At 42.5% G+C, this 25,600-nt stretch overlaps 1 protein-coding gene across 1 annotated transcript in view; it reads left to right on the top strand.

Annotated features, from left to right (window-relative positions):
- SPAG17 (sperm associated antigen 17) overlaps positions 1-25,600 on the top strand; it is a 229,749-nt gene that overhangs the window by 27,838 nt on the left and 176,311 nt on the right. Inside the window, 2 exon segments of the mRNA XM_021089972.1 lie at positions 8,157-8,297; positions 8,902-8,985. Of these exon segments, the coding sequence (XP_020945631.1) occupies positions 8,157-8,297; positions 8,902-8,985 (225 nt within the window).

Here is a 25,600-nt window from a genome sequence, read left to right on the forward strand (position 1 = left end):
CGAATCCGACTAGGAACCATGAGGTTGCGGGTTCGATCCCTGGCCTCGCTCAGTGTGTTAAGAATCTGGCATTGCCATGAGGTGTGGTGTGGGTTGCAAACGAGGCTCAGATCCCGCGTTGCTGTGGCTCTGGCGTAGGCCAGTAGCTACAGCTCCAGTTAAATCCCTAGCCTGGGAACCTCCATGTGCCATGGGAAGTGGCCCTAGAAAAGACAGAAAGACAGGAAAAAAAAAAAAAGAGGAGTTCCCATCATGGTGCAGCGGGGAAACGAATCCGACTAGGAACCACGAGGTTTCAGGTTTAATCCCTGGCCTCCCTCAGTGAGTTGAGGATCCGACATTGCCGTGAGCTGTGGTGTAGGTTGCAGACTCAGCTTGGATCCTGCGTTGCTGTGGTTGAGGCGTAGGCCAGCAGCTGTAGCTCTAATTCAACCCCTAGCCTGGGAAACTCTACATGACACGGGTGCAGTCCTAAAAGTACAAAAAAAAAAAAAAAAAAAAAAAAAAAAAAAAAGAAAAGAAAAAAGAAAAAAGAAAGATTACAAAAATAGAATTAAAAAAAAAAAGACAAAAGGTTGATAGCTTGAAAGAAAAAAATCCTTTAAAAAAATGGTTTTTTTTAACTTTACTAAAGCTTTGGGGTATCCAGTTAGCAAAATCAACTATTAAGGCCCTGAACTGAATTGGAGATGATGTGGGTAAATCTTATCCTGCCCAGTAAAGAGGGATGGTAAATTCTAGAAATTCACCTGTAAGGACCCAGTAGAGCCAAAAGAGATCTGGAGAGAAGGGTATACTAAGGCTCCTAATCAAAAATAAACTTCAAAAATAAACTTTGCTTTTTTTTTTTTTTTAAGAAATAACCCTACCTGACACCTGTATTTCAGATCCAGATCTGTAAAACTAACCAGATCAACATTTGCAGTCCAGATACCAGACACCCAAACCAGGTTCTTATTTTTTTAAAACCAAATAAGCAGATTCCTGTCTCTAATGACAGTTAGTCTGGTACCCAGGCCTCTATGTGACTCCCTGAGAACCCATCATCTCCCTAGTCTGCCTCTGTACCTTCATTTAACTCTAATTGGTATCTTTTCACAGTTGGTGATGGGTTGACATCGCTGACAAACCTGCACCAGGTGCAGAATGACTTAAAGGTCCTTTCTGCCTCACGCTCACATTCTCTCCCACAGCTCCAAAAATTCTATACCTAGAGGACTTAAATATCCTGTGTTCATGATTTTTGGTCTCTCTTCTAAAACCCTAAAATACCTTAAAAGTATCTTAGTTAACAAGTTGATTGTTATCAAAGAGAAAATTTTATAAATTGACTGTCACTCATAAGGCAACTGTTGATATTCTGTTGGATTTTTTTTCTTGGTTCGCCCATAAGCTTTCCACACTTGAAACAGTGTGTTCTAATGACTAACATGAGAAACAGCCCTCAAAATAATATCTATGATGATGGCTATGATTATTGCTGAGTGCTGTGCTCAGAAAGGCTTTCTATAGGTTTTCTCATTCAATTTTCACAGCAATCCCTAAAAGTAAGTACCTTGGTTACCCTCAATTTATACACGAGGCACAGAGAACTTAAATAACTTGCCCAAGGACACACAGCTGGTTCATTGAGATTCAAACCCAGGCATTCTGTCTCCTGAGCCTTGGCTCTTCATCACTGTGTCACAATGACTTGTGCTTCTCCAAGGGGCCACCAAAATATGAGGGGTACTTATCCCTGTGGGCAAGGGATGCTGGGGATGTCCCATGGCAGCAACCCCAGGGCTCAGATCCTGAGTGGAGAAGTAGACCCCTGAGATAGCTAAGAGGAAAGAACTTTGGAGTGGGTTGGCCCTGCTCTTCCCACAGTGGCCTCTCTGTCCTTTTCTTGTCACCTGCTTCTCATAGAGCCCATTTTGAAGGATAGCACTTAAGACCGGTCACCCCTGAAACAACATTAGCAGACACTTAATTATCAACTCACATGGGCCACTGCTGCACAATGTGCATTGGGGGTGTGAGAGAGGCAATGGGTGATGAGAATCTGCTTTGCCCTCTGTATTTTCTCAGAGATGACCCTGGCCTTTGAAATCAAGATCATCTCTAAGTCAGTCTAGACACACGGGCTTTCCTGGGATGGGGGCTGCTGTGTGCTGGTGAATGTTGACCAACCTGCTTTCCAGGGGGAAAGCTCGGATTGGCAGCATTTGCCATTGCTGTAATGAACATGCTGCCACCGTGGCAAATTTGAAGTTAGCAACACAATCTCACTGAATAGTCAGGAGGAGCCATGGGCAGTCAGATACAGCACACTCCTGAATGGAGGTCAGAAGACGAGGTGGACAGGGTGGTGGTGTTGCTACAGGAGGCACGTGGCAGGTTCAGATCCTGGACCCAGACTACGCCCTTTATGTGTGGCTTCACTCTGTCTGTCGCCTTCTCTCCCACTGTAACCTGACCTTCTCTCACCATAAAATCAAGTTCATAAGAATTTCAAAGACAAAAGAGAATTTCAAATTAAAAGAGAAAGGCATCAGAATTTGAACCTGTAGGTGGCAGCCCATCAAGGTCCTTCTTAATGGGAGAGGGGAGCCAGTAGGAAGATGGAAAGAGGTGGGAGGAATGGTTTTATTGTCAACACATGTGTGTCTCTGAGTCTTGGGTTTTTCCCTCCCATCAGGAAGAGCTGCCTCCTTCCCCTGGTGGCCAGTCTGGTTGCTGCTCTGAGTCACTCCCAAGAAGCACGTCTTAGCAGAGGAATGGTTTAGCAGACCTAACTCCCCAAACCCTTGTCACTAGCCCCCGATTTGAACCATGTTAGACCAGACACAGTCTCTCCTCCTTCAGAATGACCTCGAGGCTATGGACCATATGTCCTACTGGGCTTCCTGACATTCTAGTGCTTTATCATTCCCAGAGTCACAATCACCATTCTAAGCATCTCCTCTGTCAATCAACAGTATTTACATAATGAGTTCTGCTCCAATTTCCACGGATGGGGCACTCCGAGGTGCAGCAGTGCAAAAGAACGTTTTTCTGACCTAAAGAGCTTACAATCTAGTTGAGAAAATGTGACAGTCACAGAAATAAATTCCTAAATAAGGAGCCTTTATAACAGCATGATGACAATATGTCAAACTATAGTCGTTATTATAAATTGTGAGGAAGCTGTAATTAAAGAGCCTAGAATGAGAATTCATTTGGTGAAGACAGTCAGAGGAGTTTGACAACTGCATATCATGATCATTTGTATTTTTCTTGTTTGTTCTGTGATGATATGTACCCACCTTTAAACTTATATTTCCAACTTATTTTACAGTTAGAATCCCTTTTTAACAAATACCATTAGAGCAGCCAGTTCAATGTAATAAAAATATTTCTTCTGCTGGCCAACAGCCCGTACTAACACTCCTTTGCTGATGGAGATCCAAGACTCTTTTTGAAGGAAAAACCCAGTATGAGAAAGACATTGACAAATCCCTGTCCATTTGGCAGTAAATCTGCTTAACAAAAAGGTGATGCTGTCAGCGGAGTATCGACATAAAGTGCAGGTTTGCTTATCTGCAGTGTTCAGTAACTCTTGACAAAACCTGCCTCTTTCAATGTTGCACTGATTGTATTTGGGACTTTTATAACATCTTCTCCCAGTAAAGGTGCTGACTGCTATTGCTTCCTAGAGCTCCACGGGCTCCAATCAGTTCTGGGAAGAGGACTGTGGGGCTCTTGGCCCTGAGCATCAGGCTAACAGTGACAGCAGAAGAGAGCCTGCCTGCGTGCCTGCCTGTGCTGATCCCCAGGCACTGATGATTTCTGCTCACGGAAAGAAGCGATCTCATTCTCATCATCCAAAAGCTGCTTTTCACTTATTTTTGAAAGGGTTTTGGTGATTACATTAGGATACAGGAATGCCTGGGTAAAACTAGGAGAATGTGCCAGATAGGAAAGAAAAATAGTTGCGGGTCTACCCTGAGTCTCCGGGACAGTGGGTTTATGTAAGCCAGCCACGTTCTGCATTTGCACGAGTGCTTTCTTGCAGGAGGAGTCTCGTGTGTAAAGTGTTTGGGTTAGGACGCCCTCCCGCCGGGCTTCAAATTAGGTGAGGCTGGTAAAGTAAATAAAAGGTAATGGATTGTGTCCATACATGACTTCATTCCATCCTTTGAATGACTTTATCAATAACTGCCAGAGGGCAAGACTCAGCCGTAACCATGTCCAATGTATGTCTCCAGGCACTCGAAAGCTGACTTTATTTCCTAAGGTGTTTGAGATGTGCCAGACTCAACCCCTCTTCCTTCACTGTTGGATACATCCAGGGTAGTTTTCCTGAAATGATTAATGTGTTCTTTCTCCAGGCGTATGCTCCTAATTACACCCAAACTTCTTCAACTGTCTTAAGCAAATTCACGCCCAGGTAGGAGCCCTGCAGGACTCATGGGTGTGATGAATCAGTTCTGTGCGTTGTGCTTTCATTTCTCCCCTCTGGCCAACATTCATTTTCTCTGTCCTCGTTTCTCTCCCTGCCCCACGAGCTCAAGTTTAAGGACTGTGTTTAGCTGTGTGTTGGGGATGGGATACAGGTGGAAGGGTGTATCTTAATAGCAGCTTGCCAAATTTAAATTGGGTTGGAGTTTTTTCCAAAATAATTTCCGATTTTAAAAACTGCTGCCAGTTAGGAGAGATGTGGAATCTACCATTATCCTGAAGTACTACGAAAAAAGTTCATATTTGCAGAGCGTCACGTATTTAACAATCCTTCCTAATTAGACGCAGAACAGGGAGTTGCCCTTCCTTAGTGGAATAGCATGCGTTTCCTGGCATCTCGCTGCCCCCTAGTGTAGCATGCGGGGAGTGCATCCTTCTCTGCAGACCGGCTGTGTTACCGCAGTCCCATCAGTCCATTTCATGCTTACCTGGGTCCTGGCAATGCAATTAGACACTGATCTATGATGCCCACAAAGTCCTCCATGAGTTCTATTTTGCCAGGTAGACCCAATTTTTGGAGCAGGAGTTTGGAGGGCTAGAGAGTGCAGATGGGAGTGTGGGCCTCAGCTGGACTCCTGAGACCCCTTCCAAAGGAGAGACAGGGCCTAGCCCCCGATGGGCCTGGTGAGGAGCTCTGAACTTGCTCTAGCACAGTCGAACTGTCTCAGGGACATCACAGGGAGTGCAAAAGTTTCAGTGCAGTGCCGAGAATCAGAGGAACAGGTCTTATTTCTGCTTTTTTTGTGGGGGGGAGCACACCACAGCATATGGAAGTTCTCAGGCTAGGGGTCGAATTGGAGCTACAGCTGCCAGCCTACACCACAGCCTCAGCAAAGGGGGATCCGAGCCATAGCTGCAACCTACAACACAGCTCACAGCAACACTGGATCGTTGACCCACTGAGTGGGGCCAGGGATAAAACCCGCATCCTCATGGACACTAATGGGAACTCCCAGATCTTATCTTATTTTAAGATGCATCATAGAGCAACGTAACAAGAGCAATGGGCTTCAAGAGAGAGCCAACCTTGGGAAATGTCCTTATACTCTTCTAGCCTTTGTAAAACGATCATTGATTTAAAAAAGTAATCTTAGACGTGTTCAGGGTGTACTGCATAATCTGTTTTTGAAGGCTCTGTACACTTTAACATGTGACATAAATCTTCAATCTTGTGTTTACTGTGGCCAACGTAGCCATTAGGTGCAATTTAAGGATTATGGAAAGGCATTCTGACCCCAAAGGCTTGCTCTCAATCTGTTCTGAAATGATCACAAAATTGTGAGCCACGTATGTGGTCTCCATGAAGTTCTGCCAAAATGACCTTGAACGAGTTGTTTAACTTTGTTGGGGCTCTGTTTTTCCATCTATAAAGTATTAGTGCCCCTATTTAAAGGGATTACTCAGGGATTTAATGAGATAACTTATGCCTGGCACATGGCAGATTTGGGTAATTGTTAGTTCCTACCTCCTCCTCCTCCCCCTCTTTTTTTTCTGGTCTGAAACAGTCAACACCTGTCTTTTGATACCAGATACTAATAGGTGGATAGTGCATTACAAGGCCCTCTCTCTGAATTGTTCCCCAAAGAGCTGAGAGGCAGCCTTTTCTTGTCACCCTTAGCTTTTGAATACTGGCAAGGAAACTTAAAAGAGGGGGTAGGACAAGGGGAAAGAGGCAGTCATTAAAATCTTCAGTGCTGGAAAGAAAGTTCATAGGACAGGAACTTCCTACCTGGAAATTCGAAGGAACCTCGACCGGCAGGACCATCGAAGTATTGCCTGTTCAGGAACTGTGCTTGCTTTGTCGTGGAATGAAAGAGATTTTCCTTCTTTAAGCGTGATTATAATTGCAGTCTTGACTGAGGGAGCGGACCAGAGAACAGAGAGACCTCCAATGTGGGAAACGTCACGTTTTGTGATCATGTTTTTTTTTTTTCTTTTTTTTTCAGAAGAATACATTATAAATATCAGACCTGCTTTTCAGAATCAAGATATTTGAAAAACACATGCTCAGTCTTCCCATAGTGAATTAGCAAACCAACCAAAAAAAAGACCTTAAACCGAGTGTAGCAAGGGGAAACGCAGGATCACATCTACATGCATGCATGTACATGTGCACGAACACATATGCACACCTTGTAGCACATTTTTATGCTTGTATGTGTGATTTTTGTCTGTTTTAGGAATAGTGTTGAAAATCGGGTGGGTTTTGTTAGTTAGTTTCCGTGGAGAGACGTGAGAGAAGTTTAAGGATGATCACTCTTTGGTGGGGAGGAAGGCTTTGCACCAGGTTCTCTTCTCCCATCTGTACCCGAGTTCGGCATTCCCCTGACGATGAGCTGGGCAAAACTGGAAAGAACCACACAAAACTGAGCATTTCGTTAAATCTGTGTAAACTCTTTCCGCATCTTCTTAGATGCCGTTTTGGAATTGATCAAGGGGAATTTTCACTCTATTTGTATCAGATCTCTGGAGCAGAGCTAGAGGAAAGCTTAGATAGTGCCCTGTCCAACCCTTTCATTTTATCAAAGGAGGAACGAAGGCCTGCAGAGGGCACAGACCAGCGTGCCCTCTCATATTATTTTCTCTCATTCCTGACACCTTTATCGTGTTTGCTTGATCCATCTCCCCATTAGGTGGTGAGTGTTCACCAGCACTAGACCTGATTTGCATGAGTTTGGCTTTTTCCTCAGCACCACACAATGGGAAATTCAGTAAATTCCATTTTTAATTGCCTCCAGAGAATTGCTTCTTCCCCACAGAAATTGTAATAGACAGAAAAGGACTACTGAATAAGAATATTGTTTTTTAGTAACGTATGTCTTTAAATTATTTGATGAAAAACTTCATGTTTAAATTTAATATTGCAGCCTATTTCTTGAGAATGTAAAGAACTCATGTGAATTAGCAAAGAGAGTCTTGTGTTACATCAGGAGGAAAAGATGTGCTCTAGTTCTGTGCTTTGCAAAAGTTTAGGGATTGAATTTTGCCTCATAGGAAAGTCCATTTGGCCACTTATTCAATATTACCCAACATTCAGCAAATATTTATCAAGCTCCTGCCATGTTCCTAGCATTTTTTAGAGCCTTAAGATGTATCAGGGAACAAAACAAAGATTCCTGCATTGGCGATTGTATCTTAATGTGCATATGTGATATATGAATGAACTATTGCTTCCCAATATCAAATTATCTCGGGCAGAATTCTTTAGTGAAAGTGCGACTTAAAAAAAAAAATGCCTTCCTTAAAATAAAAGGCTAAGCAATGAGATCCTGCTGTATAGCACAGGGAACTTTATCTAATCACTTGTGATGGAACATCATGGAGGATAATTTGAGAAAAGAATGTAGATATATATATGACTGGGTCACTTTGCTGTACAGAAGAATTGACAGAAGATTGTAAATCAACTATAATAGAAAAAATAAAAACCTTACAAATAAAATTAAAAGGCCTATTTTCTCCAGAAAATGGCTTTTTGGTCAAATTTGCATGAAATTTGGCACAATATTGCCGCCTTGTGGCTGCTTGAGTCAGGAACGCACACAGTCTATGTGGTCAACTCTGTCTTTAAGGTAAGGTTTATAGGCGTTATCCTGTTTTTCAGTGGAAGGCTTTGATCCAGACTTATCTAGCCAGGAGTACTTAGAATCACATTTCTTCTGGTTTTGTAACAGAACGATTGGAAGGCCTCCATCGCCTTTGTAGTTGGAAACCGGATTGAGGACGAGCTTCTCATTGGAGCCCTCACCCTCGCTGTCCAAGCCCCTCAGCGCAAACTCTTCAGCGTGGTTTCATGGCAAGACATTCTCCAGGAGGTACCTGTCCCTTCCCACCTCTAAGCCCCTTGCAGACTATTTTTTTTTAAATAAATGAAAAGGACGATCATATTCTTAACTGTTAAGTTTTGGTGAATTACTGGGAACATTTAGCTGGAATAAATCTGAATTGTCTAACCTGGAAGGATTATTATTATTATTATTTTGTCCGTGAATGTTGCCCATTCAACATTCATTCATTCAACAAAAATGTCTGAGGTCATACCAGGCTCCATGCTAGGTTCTGTGAGGAATTATTTAATAAAAGACTCAATAACAATAAAAGACAAAACTACTTAATGTTCCAAAACCCATAACTAACTGAAAAATGAAGCCTACAGAGATCCATAGCTGTCAGAGGTTAGAGGGGAATGATAACACAGAAAAGTTCTGTCAGATGGCACGTACTCATATAATTACTAACAGTTTACCAAAAAAAAAAAAAAGGAAAAAAGGTGACTATAAATATTTGAGCTAATCGATGACTCTCTCTTCTTTACTAGGTCCCCCTACCCCTCAACTCACCTAGGTATTTGATAGTTACATATGCCTAAGTATTCTTTAAGTTAGCCTTTTTATTCACTATGGATGAATTTTCTTACAGATCAATGGAACGAGTGCACTTTTTGGAAGCACCTCTAAAAAGGCAAAGAAACCTCTAGGCAGTAGTGTGCCCTTATATTATGAGGTAGGTGAACGTATCGATTAAAGATATTTTTGTAATTTGTAGAAACGAGAATTGTTTAAGTGGTAATCTTCCAGTCACTCTTTGAAAGCAAACCCCTCCTCTTTGTTGGAGCTGTTTGTTCCCAGTGGTGGGCATGTAAAAACTCTGCCTCCCTTTTAACAAGATCCCCCATTAGGAAGGAAATTGTCCAAGATGATCTGCACTATCACCGTAGCCACTTGAAGACCATAAATCAGAAATGCGTGTATACGTAAGTGTCAGTTCATACTTTTTCATGGTGATTACTGAGGGTGTGATGGTATTACAGGGGTCGTGATAGGCGTGTATGACCAAGAGTTAGTTTCACCAAAGAAACAATGTAAAAATGCCCCAGAAAGGCTTCCTGCACAGGGCAGAGGAACAACTGGCATACTTTTCCATCCATTTGTGAACCTCGCGTCCATTTTACAGTCTGCTTTAATCAGTGTGAAAATAACGACCACCTTCAGATGAACGGTATATTCCATCTCTAGCAGATGCAGAAGTCTGGCCTGGCTGACCAAAGGGTTTTGTGCAAAGGTCTTAGGACTCAGGCTCAGTACAGAGGCTTTCCTCTTACCCCACCTTGTTAATATCCACCTTACCGCTTACAAGAAACTGTAAAAATCCAGTGATTAATTAGAATATCACTTAAAATTTGTCAGGCACTATTTTATGACCCTGCAGACCGAAAGCATGAAGATCTGGGGATCTTTCAAGACGAACTTGTTTGCACTTTATTTCAGTGATGACCAATAAAGTTTTTATGTGTCTCGGTTCTTGGATGGTTTCATAATGGGCCTTGTCGTGTCGCCTGAGTTCTATCTGAACAAGTTCCGTTGGATGTATTTGCGATTGCCAGGACTGTGGATTTTATAGCATTAACTTGTGCTACGCCACTCTCACTATCATGGCAAACTCACTCGGCGCTGCTGAAGTCAAATGCCACACCTCCTAGCTTTTTTTTTTTTTTTTTTGGTGATATCCTGCATGTGTGTGCCCCAGCTGAGCCATTATGTGATACCTGGATTTAAAATATTGGACATGTTCTTCTGAAGTAGCCATAGCAATCCATGTCCCATTCTCAGGCCTGGGATCAATTAGCCCCCCCTCCCCCCAAGGACTCTTTCTTCTTCAAAGATGCTCGGTGAAAATCAGAGATGATAACAGGCCGGTTTTGACGTCTAATGTGGACAGGCATTTTGACTTGGATGTGGGATAGCACGATGTTGCACACCCAGAGTTCACTGAGCAAGCCATTCCTCTCCAACATGTGCGGGGGCTCCTCGTAGCCTTCACTCAGGGGAGGTCCGTTTCACATCTGGCTCCCCCACATTCTTCCAGTGGAGCATTTGGGCAATAAGCCTCCCTCTCGCATACCCTGTTCTGAATGGTTCCAGAAGAAAAGCGAAGGCAGAATGAGCACCACAGCGATGGGACCCCGGGGTGCACCAGCCGTGCATTAATGTCAATCACTGTGGCAGAAATGGATCAAAAACTTAAAACAAATCCGGGCTCCTGGGCAGCATCAGCCAGGGCCAGAATGCACATCTGGAGGAGAGGGGCACATTTCCCGCCTCAGTCCCTCCACACTTAGGACCTGTTCTGGCCCCTCTTTCCAAGAGAATTGAAAAGCTATAGGCAGCTCCTCCTGAGAGCCCCCAAGGCAGTTAGGGGTGGTGGTGGTGAAAGAGACCCAGAAGCCAAACTCTTTGCAGACCTCTGGACTTTCAAGGCAGACGGACAGCTTGCTATGGACTCCGTTTCTGCTTAAAATGTTGCATGGTCTTTAGCGACTAGGACAGTGGCCACAGGTGAACTCAGGAGCCTGTTGAGGAAGCCTTGTATGTTCCTTCTCAAAGGAAACTGTGCAATAGGGTAAAGAAAAGATAATCTAACAAAACTGGTTCTGTCACATAGGAAACTCGTGGAGTTCTGTTTCCTTTTAGACCTCCATTTTGGAGAAGGAAGAACTCTAAAGAGATACTAAAAATGCCATGCATTTACAACTGCCTTCTGTCTGTAGGACACTCTCATTGGCCTGAAATCAGGCCTCATCGTTCTACATTAAACACAGTTCTAACGATTGGGCTTTCTGGTTTCCCAGCCTGCAGTCGATCAGGAGCAGAGAATTTAAGGAAAACTTTCCTATCGCCCAGTTGATCTGCAAGAAGTAAAAGAGTGTCAGAACCACATTACGTATTTCCAATAACGACTTGAAATGTCTGGGCTAGCAAAGACCGCATTCCTAAATGATTTGCTCAGGCTTTCATTTGGATGGCTTGGTGCTGTGTACACACAGCCTCGTTTTGAAATTGTGTCATTTCCCCCTGAAACTTTAGGTTTTCATCTAGCCATGATATTGTATATATGAGAGAGTCTTTATTTATAAACCACAGTTCTTTGAAAACCTGCTTAGGTTTGTGCTCATGTAAGTCCACAGAGACGTAGCTCATGTGTTCTTTCACCTTTCTTCTTGGAGATGACTTTTGCTCCAGGAGGAACTACACTGGAGACCCGTGTGGGAATGGGAAGAGAACATTCTCCTTTGTGTAGAGTCTCAGGAATGTACAGCCTCACTCTCTATTCTTACAGCAGTCGAGGTAGTAGCTGGAGCAGTAGTGTTTAATCTGAGGAGGAAGAAAATTGTGATCCCATAGGCTGGCATCACACATAAGCCAATTTCCACCAGGCGCTCCTGTTTGAGAGTGTGTACACAGGTGAGAATGGATATACAGATTTTGGCCTGCATTATTAGTGCCCAGTTTTACCAAATACCAAGGAATTAACAAGTACCTTCTTGTGCAAGCACTAAGTGTCAAACACTATCTAGACAATGGGAGGAAGAGAATATGAATACTATAAAAACTCTAACCTCAAGAAGCTTAAGGACTAGTTAGGAGATATATATGTGTGTGTGTGTGTGTGTGTGTGTGTGTGTGTGTATGCCTGTCACATAGTAGGTATTCAATAAATGTTTGTTCAATTGAGTAACACAATGCAGAAAATAGTGAAGTCCATGAGGGGGAGTTAGAGGGTTCTGGCCTTCAAAGGAAGATGAGGTCACCATTAGCCAGGGTGAGTTGGAGAGGAGAGAGATCTAGAAAGGCTTTGTGGAGAAGGTGGCATTGCAAAGGAAAGGGAGCTGACAGTTTTGACTTTTTAAGTGCATTATCCCAGTTAACCCATGTCCCATTTCTAAAAGGAAATATAAATACCCCATTTTACATAGGGGAGATGGAAGCATAGGGAAGGTAGGAAGTTTACGAATTGGAAAATTGAAGACCTTGGATTTAACCATAGTTAAACACATAGCCTCAGATTTTTCCACTCTTCCACCCGCCCAGCACCCTTTCCCTGGGCTCAGAGCTTTCCCCCTTGGATGGATAGGGTTAGCCTTTCAAATGAGGGCGAGGGCATTCTAAGAAAGGGAACCGCTCAAGCAAAGGCATGGGAGTGAGAGAAAAGACTGAATGCATATGTACTGAATTTAGAGTTCCCTAGTACGACAGGCACGGAATAGGGAAGGAAAACCCCATACATATTTTCATTACGACTTTAAAATCCTACAAGTGGAAATCCATAAGAAACCATGTCAAACACTAGGGAAGAAAAGAAAATTCATGCTTTCAGATTCATGCCTGCACTTAAATTTACTCACTAAATATGCTCAAATATCTGTGTGTGTGTGTGTGTGTGTGTGTGTGTGTGTGTGTATGTGGTGTCATTAGTGGCCCACATAGGGAATCTGACCTGTTCATTTGCAGGTAGATTCAGACCTGACCAAAACCCGAAACAAAAATATTCATGCTGATTCAGAACCAACTAAAATGTTAACCTAGGAGAGAGGGTCTGTTGTCATCCAGGAAAAGAGTCTCCTACCTGGGATTGAATCTGATACACCACCTGTGAGCATTATAAGATGTAAAATGTTCAGACTTTGACATTGTGACTTCAGTAAATTAGAAAGAAAAAAACTACTAATTGAGCAGCTACTTGTTTACCCGACTTGCCTGCCATCAGAGGGAACTGTCTTAAAAGTTTTAGATTGCACTCCGTAGTTCTCATTTCATAAGGGCGACCATCGTCCCCCCCATCTGGAAGGCACATGGGCTTACGTGGTTTACGTGCCTGCCTGTGACTTACTGAGGAAAGACAGATTGGGTCAGCATACGCACAAAAACCCAATAGGCTGCTGAGACAAAAATCATGTATAAAGAATAAAGTTTTTTATGTCCTAGTTAATGGCTCACTTACACCAAAGAATAGTCAATTCTATTCAATAAGGAACTTGGACAATCTAAAGATTATGTGATATGTTGTGACTTTACAAATAGTTATTAATTGTCCGCTTTCCTCCTATCAGTAAAAAATCAAACCTTTTATTAAGGTTATGTATTAAAATGAGCGTTTTCCCTTGGGAAAAAATTCTGGGCGATCATTAAATGTGGAAAGATTTTTGTGCTATTCAGTATGAGAGTAATAAACCACATGCAGTTAAAACAGGTATAGGATGCAAATTTTATATCTTCAGATCTAAATAGTTTCACCCCAGTGTTACGACACGTTGCTCATACATTGGATTAGAATCCCCAAATGTCATAGTTCCCTTTGTGGTTCCTATTCCTGGGTGTGCAGACATAGTTCCCAGCTCTTTCCCAACATGTATTCCTAATAATTCACAAGTAAGAACACAGACTTAATTATGATCTAGTTGCTGCCCTTTTCCAGATCCCTAATATGAAACTCACTTCTTAAACTGTGCCTCGAATTAACAGCCTGTTCAATAGAGTTGTAGGCCCGTATTTGAGGGGGGTGGCCCTTGTCAAAATGAAAAATGGGAAACTCATGCTTCAGAGATAGGAACACATACTACGTGAACACATTTAAGAGGTTTGAAGTTATTAAAATGGCAGATCTGCTGGGAACAGAGAGAGCAGTATGTCACGGAAGGAACGAAGGGGGAAAGCGAGACAGGAAGCGTTCCCTGGCCTTTTCAACCCTGCGTCTTAAACCAAAACAAAAAAATTCAGGAAGAATTGGAAGGTAGCCAACCTAATGCCGTTATTTCATAGAGCTTAGGGACACACCAGGAAATTACAGGCCAGTTAGTTTAACTTCACTTGTAGGGAAAGTATTAAAAACTGCTGCAGGAGATCAAGTGAAAGGATGCTTAGAAAAGCACAGCTTGATTAAGGCAAGCCTGGCCAACGTGGTTTTCGGAAAGGGAAGGTCATGTCTTAGGAACTTGTTGAAATTCTTTGAAGCTATTATGGCCAGTCCAGTCTTCAAAGAGCACAGCACGGCCCGGGGTCTGTGTCTCTTTTCCGCTCCGCATCAGCCCTTTGGGGACGCTTGCAGGACACGGCCCCCATCAGGGCCTTGGCGCTCCAGGTTTAGAAACCACTATCAAAATAGCAGAAAATAACCTCTGATGGAACATTTTTAAAGCTGGAACCAATTAATACAACCTGATATTTATAAATGTAAAATAACGACTTGGAACAAAATTTAGGATATGGAGCCGTAACAAAGAAGACTACGTTGGGACTATAAAAACAATCTAGGAGGTATTGTGCCAAAATCTGGGCTTTGGAGGCATTTCTCACCCAAAGAAGGGAAAACGAGGAGAAATCCCAGTGCTAGAAACGTTTATAGAGTAGAGGGTTCTGAAGAGTTGCAACCAAAGGAATTTTGTCAAGATGGGAAAAAAAGAGCAGTTGGATGGGTTATCGGCCTGAGCCTCCACATTCTGGAGGAGGCCAGAGGAGCCCAGCAGAGAAAGTAAGGCCAGGCTGGTCACTGAGGGGCAGAAGGTCAGGGCTCCATCACTTTAGGAATGGGCTCCTGGGGTGCGACTCTGTTTGCCTCTCATAGTCAGAAACCTGGAGTTCTGTTTTCAAAGAACAGCGTAACTCAAGCAAAGGCATTCAAAACATCCAAATCGTGCCCCCAGCTCTTTTCCACCCTGGGGCACAGGCAGCTGGCCAAGCCCATGTGGCAAGAAGTCAGCAGTCCAGGAGGAGGCAGGTAGTCCCTGGGGAGGAGTGGTTCCCGAAGCGAAGGACCCTGGGGTTCATTAGCATGAAATGCATACACCGTGCAAGGGCTGGGGTGCTGGCTAGGACCTTTGGTCAGCGGGAGAACTGCTGGGCAAGGACACGATCTAATCGAGGATTCCAGGACACAGATATCAGTGGAGGAGCAGCTGCAAGAACAAAACAAGGTTCAACTAGTGAAAACTGGCCGTCACTGCCATGGCTGGGGTGTCTGGAGCCGCTCCAACATGTTACACGACACACCCACCAGAACTGAAAGGACCTCAGAGAAGGAACCAAGAAGAGGAGCTCATCGTATTCCTCTATCTAAGATTGTGAATAGCCCCCTTTATATGTGGCAATAAAAATAGTTACCATTTGTTGAACATTTAGTTTATCCCAAGTTTGGAGTGCTGGGTGTTTCATATATATTAGCTAACCTAATCTTCTCAACAACTTGCCAGGATCTTAGCAAATGTTAAGAGTGAAGCGAGGCAGTTTCAGTAACTTGTTGATTTGGAAGCCTTCTGCTTGTCTTAAACAAAAATTAAGAATAGTTTAGGTTCAAGGAGTGTAGTGGTTAGCAGTCAGCGCTTTTGCCTCTGTGACCTGGGTTCAATCCCCAGTCTGCAAACTGAGATCGCATATCAAGCCACTGCATGCCATGAAGAAGAGTTGAGATTCTACAAGTGGTGGTTGTGGTTTAACATTTATTGAGTAGCAACTACTGTTAGTAATTAGAATTAAACTTTAACCCTCTAGGTAGTTCTGTGATATGGTGTTACTTTTCCTGTTACTCAGGTGAAAACAAGATATTTCAATAGATGATGAAGGTGCCAGACAATTTTAGTTATTTTTTGAGCCATGTTGATGAGTAGCTTCTGCCCAAATGTTTGAATCAATAGGAATATTTAAATCTTTTTTAAAAACTTTTTTCTTTTTTTTCTCTTTTTTTTTTTTTTTCGGCACACACACAGCATATGCATGTTTCCAGGCCAGGGATCAAACCCAGCAGTAACTGAGCCACAGCAGTGACAACACCAGATCCTTAACCTGCTGTGCCACCAGGGAAATATGGAAATTTTTAATTCTTACAGTTAAGATTTTATATGGTTAAGGTGACTGGGTCTTTTCCTTGGGAGAAAGAAGAGGGAAAAATGAGAAATAAGAGGGAAGTTAATATTTATATATTCATCAGAGTTAAAGGTGTCAAAAAAAAGAGATCTATCTGAAATCCTAGGCTAATGAGAGCCAAGTTCACCTCCAGAATGCCTTTTGCTAGTTTGGTGAGACCCACATCCAGGATTTAGAGGCACTGATCAAACCATACTGCTTGGGCGCATATGCAAATTCTACTACTTACTTGCTATATAATCTTGGACAGGTTACACAACTCTGCTGAACTTCAGTTTGCTCTTTGTAAAGTCATCATTAAAATAGTATCTATCTCATAAAGCTGTAGTGATGATTAAATGAGATATAAATACTTAGCGTAATACTTGACCTAGAGTAAGTGTCCAATAACATTTAGCTATTATAATGAATATTATTATTTTTAAAATGTCCGTTCTCAGTCACAGTGATTGTTGCAGTTTTGTACTTTAGAAAGCAAGAAAAATAGAAACATCTATGTGCAGGTTTTCTTAGTTTTTTATTGTTGCAAAGAAACGTAAAATTTACTATCTTTATTTCTAAGTGTATAATAATGTTAAATATATTCACATTGTTGTGCAGCATATCTCTATAGCATTTTTCATCTTACAAAGCTGAAGCTCTATTCAGTAAATGACAGCTCCCCATTTCTCTCCTCCCAGCCCCTGACAACCATTATTCTACTTTCTCTTTCAAAAGAATTAGACAACTGTAGATATCTCAAATAGGTGGAATTATACAGTATTTATCTTTAATGACTGGCTTATTTCACTAAGCTTAATGTCTTCAAGGTTCATCTACACTGTGCATATGTCAGAATCTCCTTATTTTTCAAGGCTAAGTAATATTCCATCGTGTGTAAGGACCACACAGCTTTTTAAATGATCAAGGGATAATAACAAGGCTTCAGAAATGCTTCATTTTCTTGCATTGCACAAATATTTGAATGTCTGTCATGTACTAAATCTATGGCTGAGTTTATCTTAGTGAATAAAACATATAATTTCCTCATAGAGTTTACATTTGAATGGGGACGACATACTTTAAGCAAAAGGCAGATAAGCAAACAAATATGCCCACAATTATAAAGTAGAATGATTGCTTTAAATCAGAAGTAATAATAGAGGAAGATACTTTAGACTGAGTGTTTGGAGATGAACTGAAAGATGAAAAAGAGTGGGGGGAAACATTCAGCCAGAGAGACTAGCACATGCAAAGAATCTGATGCAGAAAAGGAAAGATGTCAGCCTATCAGAGGAATGAGAAAAGCCAGTGTGCCTGGAAATTTAATTAGACCGAGTATGAAAAAGAGGTGGGCAGAGGCTAGATCTGCAGGAGTTGGTAAGTCCTTGTTAAGAAAGTTTGCATTTTTACTTTTCTAGGAAATAAAGGCTTTTGAAGGAGAAAGTGATACAGTCTGAGTTCTTTCTCAGAATATTTTCCTGTTGCAGAGTGAAGAATAAATTGGGGTGGGGGCAGGAGGCAAACATGGAAGTGAGGAGACCAGTTAGGAGGTGACTGGCATATCCGGGTAGAGACAGAGAGCAGGCCTGGTATATTCAGGAGGAAGAATTAGCAGAATGGCTATCATGTGAGCTGTGAGGCGAGGGAGAAGAGGGTTTCAGGAGTGATTCCAAAGTTCTGACTTGAGAAACTGAGTGCAAATATCTTCCCATAGAAAAAAAGAGAGAGAGAGAGAGAGAGATTAAACTGGGGGGAAGTTTGGAAGTACAGATTGAGAAAGGTTAAATTTGATATGTCTGAGAGAGCGTCTGTAAGAGGAGCTGTCAAAACAGAAGTCAGATTTTTTTAGTCTTTTTAATTTTTTTGTTATCCTTATGTGCCTAGTTCAGTGCTGGTACATAATAAGTATCGAAGGGATGTTTGTTGTCTGAAAAAAAACTAACTTATTTAATGAGGGACTAGTGAGAGTTACCGGTAAAGACCACAGCTGGAACATAGTGCACCATTTTAACAATAGTAGTTCAGTAATATTTCCTGGGTTCTGGTAGTTTTGAGTAGGTTTGGTCCCTTCCATTGTCTCCTTCTTGGTCCCACATCCTACACCGGGGTCTTCTAACTGTGGGTGACGACCTGCTGTTTACAGATATTTAGTTGGTGGCAACTATGTGTATGTGTGTGGTTTGTGATGGAAACATTTTTTGCCATAAATATAGGTCCAAAAAAGTTGGAAAAACTCTAGCATCCTCTAAACCTATTTTGCATTATCTTCCTTTTGCATCTCCCTGGATGGAAGGATATTGCAGACACTCAGCCCAATCCTCATTCAGAAGACATTTGCAGAGTTTCTGTTACAAGCTGGATAATGGGCAGAAGATTGAGTTAGGCCTGGTCTCTGCCCTCCAGGGCTCATAGCCCATCATGTTGTAAATAATCTGTTTGTTTCCTGCTAATTCATGACATTTTAATATCTTGTACAAGTCTGATGTAAAAGTTAGCTATTCAATCCCTGGTTATAATTGAGCCTGTTCTTCATTGAGCCCTGTGGCTGACCTCACGTATTGTTCATGACTTTCAGCCAAAGGGTAATGGTCCCCAGACAGGGTGTTTTGGAAAGACGGGAGAGGGAGGGGCAGGGTACTCACCCAACCAGTCAGAGATGCAACAAAGATACAGAAAGCCCTGCTTCCTTAGAGGGAGAGAATTTGTAGCTGGAATGGAAGTATGGTAACAATTTTCATGCTTCTACATATTTTTAGTGTGACCTCTATTTCTGAAATTCTCTTTCCTCAATCTTTGGTAGCAAGGAAAGGAAGAAGACCAGACTAAAGGAGAGAGCGTTGACTATTAGATAGCAATTCATTTATATTTCCGGAAAAGCTACTGTGCCTGTTAAACTGAAAGAATATTAATTGAATAAGTGAATTTCAAAGAGATGTGTAGATGTTAGAATCCATCCATTCGTCTATTTCACAAATGTAATTGGCCAAAAAAAAAAAAAAAAAAAAACCCTTCTCAAATCCAATTAAGTAGCCTGATAGTGTAAGTTAACTGTGATCCCTATATTGCTTCGAACATATATTAAAAGCATGTAATTATAAGTTTAGAGGTTGGAAACATAGGAAACCAGCCCTATAAACATTCATATCCAGAGAAGTGAAATTGTTCAATAAATCCTGCCTTTAAAACTGCCTATTATAGCTTCATACCTGTTTGGACGACAGTGCTTATAACCATTTGAAATCTGTAGAACTCTGAAGGTGAGCAAGGCCAGCAGGATGCCCTGGAGAGCACCCTATACCACATCAAACATTTCAAAATGATCAAGTTTATTATTATCCTCCTTAGCCTGTATCAAGAATTTATATGAAAAAGACAAACTCACTGTAGACTCACTCACTGGGAAAGATTTCATTGAATTACCTCTTCCTCAAAAGGAGCGTGTCATTAGTTATTCTCAAGTCTTAGAGGATCATCCTTTGATTTATCTCTGGAGCTGCAGAGAAGCAGAGCAGCGTCTAATAACATGTGCCATAGTCACAGGCCACCACTGCTGAGTCCTCTGAATTTATGAGGATCTAGTCTTATTACACTCTCAGAGATTCATTTTAGGAATATCATTGCGAGAGAAAAAAGGATAGATCCTATCTGGATTTAATGCCAGGGCCTAATATATTACTTTTTGTAACTAATAAAATTTCAAGGACTGACAGCAAATTTCTGATTTGCTTTTCTCCTAGTAAAATGTCTGCTTTGAATTATGCAGAAAGAATTCTTCTTCCTGCCAACTTGTTTCCATTCCCTGTGCAAAACCATCCACAGAACATTGTCGGGGGTTGCCTATAGAGGTTCATTTCAGGATTCCTCAATCACTGGAGGAACACACACACAGACACACACACTTTTCCCCCCTCTTTCGGAGCAAGCAAAAGAAAATGGATTGCATTGGTAAAGTGTGTATATGACGCTTTCCCCGTTCTGAAAGCAGAGACAAGTATTAGTCATCAGACGGGGAAAAGAGTTTTTCGGTTCACCCTGGACTAGCGTCCTGTTTTATGAATGCAGTCCCGCCCTGTGTGTAGGTGGAGCGGGCAGTGGCCGTGTGCTGTGATTTAAGAGGTGCTGGAAGTTCTGCCTGTCCAAAAATAGCCCCACAACTGCCTGTTGAGTTCAGGCACAGTGTCCGTAAAACCCTGGTTCAAATGAAAGGGCATTTTCAGAATGCTAACCCATGATATTATCCTATCAGCATGCATTTATTTGTTTATTTCTCAGAAATAAAAGCTGGACCCTGAGGGAATGTCTTTTTGTACGGGGTGGGAGGGTGGGGGGGTTAGCAAGGTCCAAGGCTTAGGGTGACAATGGGAGTCCCCACAAGCAATTTCTGCATCATCATTGAGTGACTGATGAAACAAAACTTCTTCTTCCACATTCATTCCCTCTGTCGGTCTTTTTTAAATCATATTTATGGACTATGATATTTTCTCAAACAGGCAATGCTTTTTGCCGGGACCTTATTAACGAGAATGATAACAACCCACATTTGGAAGATAACCTTTTGGAATAAAAACTACTGTCAGGCACAATGTCAAATTTGATCCGAACAGCTTTGTGAGGCTGACTTACGTCTTATTATTCTCATGTAACAAACAAGCAAAAAAGAACTTCAGAGGTTAGGTGACTTGTCCTGTGCCTGCCCCTAAGAAGTCAGAGCCCCTCATCGGACCCAGGCATCCTGATTCCAAATTACTGTTACTTCAGGCTCTTTTAAGACCAGTTGCTACAGTCTAGGAGCTGACACTTAAGTTTAATGCACATAGTCATTCATCCAAACCAAAGAGCAAGCTCTCTGGGAGTTTTCTCTTGTGCTTTTGCTGAGCACGTTTTTCCCCTCATCTTAAAGTTTGTAAAAGAACTGGCCAAACACAGGCTCATGTGGGCACACATTTGGCCCAGATATTTGTTAGGCTTGATTCCCCAAGCTAAAAACATTCCCCATCTAGAATGCTGACCTCTATGCAATACAGTAAACCAAATTAGGTAGGGAAAATAAAAATACGAATTGGCAGATATTAACTGAGGATTTTGTCTAGAGCCCTTGGGACCTGGAGTTTTTTGAGTAGATAAAAAGTCAGGTTAGAGATGGATCAGGCATGATGAAGTGACTGTGAATCTAGAATTTCTATATCAAAGCACATCTGCCTTGCACTGTAACTGAACACACATTGCCCCCATCTCTGTAGCTGACGAAGCTATCGTTTTTTTGGTAGCAGCTCCAGCTCATCCCTTTTTAGCCATTTTGCACTCAATTCACTTTATACGCCTTTCTCAGTTAAGTGCAAAGTGCACTGAGTTAAATGAATTATGTAAAATTTAGACTTAGATGTTCCCATTTACCAGCCAAATAGCCCTGGTCAGATGCCATCTCTTTTGTGAAATTCGCTTGGATTCCTGGAGGCAAAGTTCATCTTGCTGCATTAAATTGTGGTTGTTTGTGTCTGCTCCCTCTACTCCGTAGTGAATGGCATGAACTTTAGCGTATGTGTGTTATTCATCACTAAAAGCCAGTGCTCTAGGCTAGCAATCCTGAATCATTTTGATTGCATGTCTCATCAGTTTACAAAAATTGAGCATTTGTCCCATGCGCCTTGTGGTGTGTGTATACACGAGAGAGAGAAAGAGATTTGTATAAGAATACACAGATATTACAACTATATAGAGCATTCTCAAAAGTAAGAATTAGGAGTTCCCGTTGTGGTGCAGCTGAAACGAATCTGACTGTATCCATGAGGATGCAGGTTAAATCTCTGGCCTCGCTCAGTGGATTAAGGATCTGGTGTTTCTGTGAACTCTGGTGTAGGTCACAGACGAGACTCAGATCCCAAGTTGCTGTGGCTGTGGTGTAGGCCGGCAGCTGTAGCTCCAATTCAACCCCTAGCCTGGGAACTTCCATATGGCATGGGCGTGGCCCTAAAAAATTAAAAAAAAAAAGAAAAGAAAAAAAAAAGGACAAAATGAACGTGATAGAAGAGAGTATAAAAAAAGAATGTATAAATATGTATGACTGGGTCACCTTTCTGTGCAGCAGAAATTGAATGAACTTTGTAAACCAACTATACTTTAATTTAAAAAACGTTTTTAATAAAAAGACAAAATAAAGTCAAATGTCATCAGGGCTACTGATATTTCTCCCCTCCTGATGGATGGGCTGGTACTGGCCCGGGGGCGGGGAAGAGAGGGGGTTAGAGACCAAAGCCACTGATTTTCACATGCTGGCAGGACACTGTAAATGTTTGTGCAATGGGTCTGTGGAATGAGTCTCTTTAGCACAGCAGGCCCTTCTCATGACACCAGTCGCTTTCTAAATAGTGAACTAGCGCCAGATGCTTCCCCCACCTCTGAGCACACTGGCTTGGTGAGAGGAGGGCTGGCTGGCAGCCCACTTCGGCCCTGTCGCAGGGTGCCCTTTGACAAGGGACAACCCGCATGAAGTTGGTGAAGGGCTGTGCGACTTGTCTGCCGCGTCTTTCATTCAGCGTGTGTTTTATTGGTGGTTTCCCTGGTGCCTATCACAAAGTTAATTCTAGCCTTCAGCCTAAAAGACAAATATAGAAATGAGCCATTCTATTATCCTATGATAACAACAAAATTTTAAAAGGTGCGTTGAGTGCACAGAGAAAGGCGTAAATCTTTCTAAAGTGTCGAGGGAAAGGTTTTAGGAAACCAGCTTGAAAGCCGAACAGGGGATTGATGGAGCCATGAAAGATGAAGGGGGATTCTAGGCTAAGGAATCAGCCCGTGCACAATCAGGCAGACAGAATCAGCACTCCGAGTAGTGGGCATCCCTGATGGACAGGAGGGAAAATGGAAGGAGCAGCTAGGGACGACGCTGGACAGGTGTGTCAAGGCCAGGTCAGCAAGAGCTTGGTCTGCCCTGCTAAGGAGTGAACACTTTGTCCTTTGGGTCTGGGAGTCATTGAGGAATTCTGAGCCGAAAAGTAATGTGAGAGGTGAAGATAGTAGAATCGGCATGCAGGAAAAATTCTGCAGGAGGGTGGAGGGGTGGCAGTTAAAAACAGTCCATTGCTGTATAGCATTCACATTATATATACAATTTGGGGGCCGTTTTATTATAAAAGCAATGCCTGCTACTTACAGAAAATGTGGGAAATGTAGAAAGAGCATAGTCCATAGAGTAGTAGGTACTTAAGAATCTGTAGAATATTCCACCATTCAGAGATGTATGCTTCTTTTTTACAAAATAGAAGTTATGTTGTATATGCTTTCTATCACATCCTTTTCACATATTATGACGTTAGCCTTTTTCTAAATCCATATCCAGTGTCTCTATAATAGAAAGCATGTCTACCCAATAATTCATTCAACCACTCCCCCTTTTGCTAAATTTAGACTGTTTACCAATAGTTCGGACTCTGATTGTTTCCTTATGAAAAATCTCAAGAAGTGGAATTACTGAGTCAAAGTATATAAATCTTTGTAAAGCTCTTGACACACATTGTCGAAATGCATTCAAGATAATTTGTGCCAATTTACATTCCTTCTAACAGTTCCAATTTAGCCACACCCTCTTCGACATTGTATTTTTTGTCTCAGTCAATTCGATAAGCAAAAATGTAAGGTTGGACATTTAATCATATTTTTGTTGGCTGTGTTTTGTGGCTGTGGAATTCATTACAGGGACGTGATTGTGTAATTCATTTTCAGATTTCTTGTGGTAATGGGAGGGGACTTGCTGTTGTCTAAATTCAGAATGGGGCATATTTGCTTCAAGTGTGCTCAAAGCAGATTTTCGATGCTGTGAGGGATACAAAGAGGAGGAAGCCATCATCAGGGCCCTGCACAAGCTCAAGGTGCATTGCAGGAGAAGGTCACACATGCAAGAATGCAGGAGAGACCTGGATGGAAATACAAACAAAGGCTGGGGAGTGGGACCAGGGAGAATGGCCTCAGTCAGGGGACCAGCAAAGGGTTGTTACAGGAAGCTCCTTGGTGTGAACCCTTCCTATTTCTAACCTCTTCTGGCCTGTGTTGGTGGTCCTCAAAGTGGCTAGTGGCAAGATCACTGGGAGAGTACATTAAAAATGCCTGTTCCGGATCCCAACCACAGTGATGGGGATCAGACAGAGTTTTAAGCAAGTGGGTGACAAGATCAGGTGTCTAGGAAAGTGTCCTCAGGAAAGTCCAGGAACACACCTTCTCAACAGGCATCCAGGCACTTCCAAGCCTGCCCATTGGAGAGATGCAGCCACTATGTCCACATACTGCTCACAGGGCCAGGAAAGGGGCCATCCTCCTCAAGGATGGATTCTCCATCTGTTCTCTGGCTCCCTCTCCGCAAGCACCCAGGAAACAATGGCCCACTATTCTTACTTCGCTTCACATTCCCACTGCCCAGTGTTCATCCATCCATCCATCCATCCATCCCAGTCTTCATTTTTGAGCAGTTGTGCCAGGCACTGTTCTAGGAGCTGGAGGGACAGAGGGGAAGTGCCCTCAAAGGCCCTTGCCTTTAAGATATTTACAGTCTCTGATCTGTTGAGTTCTGCCAAAGTAACAGTGATCTGAGAAGGCCCAGAGAAGGTGCTTTGCTCATTCCCCTGATCGTCAAGGCAGGTGGTACTGCCTGCCGGCCACTTCTTTCTCTCTAGCCTCTGAGCACATTAGAATACCTCTGGTCAACATGCATGCCTCTAGCACTAGGAGCAAATGACAGTCAAACAAAGCTGGAGGGGGAGGGTACAGAGCGTAAGCCCTGAAATATACATTCAAGGGTTTTGAGGTTTGCTATGGGTCACCAACACACCTAATAAAGCCTGGGGGGTTTGCTGCATAAAGACAGTCACGGAAGATAAGTAAAATACCAAGACTCAGAAGGAGACCTCTAGACACCTGATCTTGTCCCCCACTTGCTTAAAACTCTGTCTCCTTGTTACTTTCAAGATAAAGTCCAAATTTCTTTAATATATTATTCAAGCCTCTGGTGGCCTCACCCCTGGTTACTTTTCAATGTCACATTCCCCCATTCTCTCCCCTCCCCTGTCACTGCCACTCTTGGTCTCCCACACCCATCAAGGCTGTTGACCACTTTCCAGTTTCCAGTGGCTGCTGAATATGCCACTATTCTATGGGCTAGAAGAACTGGGGGAAGCAGATCAAGGGATGAGGTCTGACACTGTCACCTTAGCTCTGGCAGGCTCAAGGTGGTTCGCCTTGACCTTCTATCCCAGGGTGCCCCACTGTCCCAGGTGCCAGAGACTTTCAATTTTAGCGCTGAAAATACCAAGCCCTGGGAAACCCCTCAGTTTGTCATCCTGGGGTCCCATGTAAATGACCTTTGCCATGGTTCTTAAACTCAACGGTATACTTAAAATCCCTAGAGTGCTTGTTAAAACTTTGTGCTCCTAGGCCCTCACCTCCAGAGATTG

The sequence above is a fragment of the Sus scrofa genome, chromosome 4, assembly GCF_000003025.6.
Source record: "Sus scrofa isolate TJ Tabasco breed Duroc chromosome 4, Sscrofa11.1, whole genome shotgun sequence".
In the NCBI taxonomy this organism is placed as follows: Eukaryota; Metazoa; Chordata; class Mammalia; order Artiodactyla; family Suidae; genus Sus; species Sus scrofa.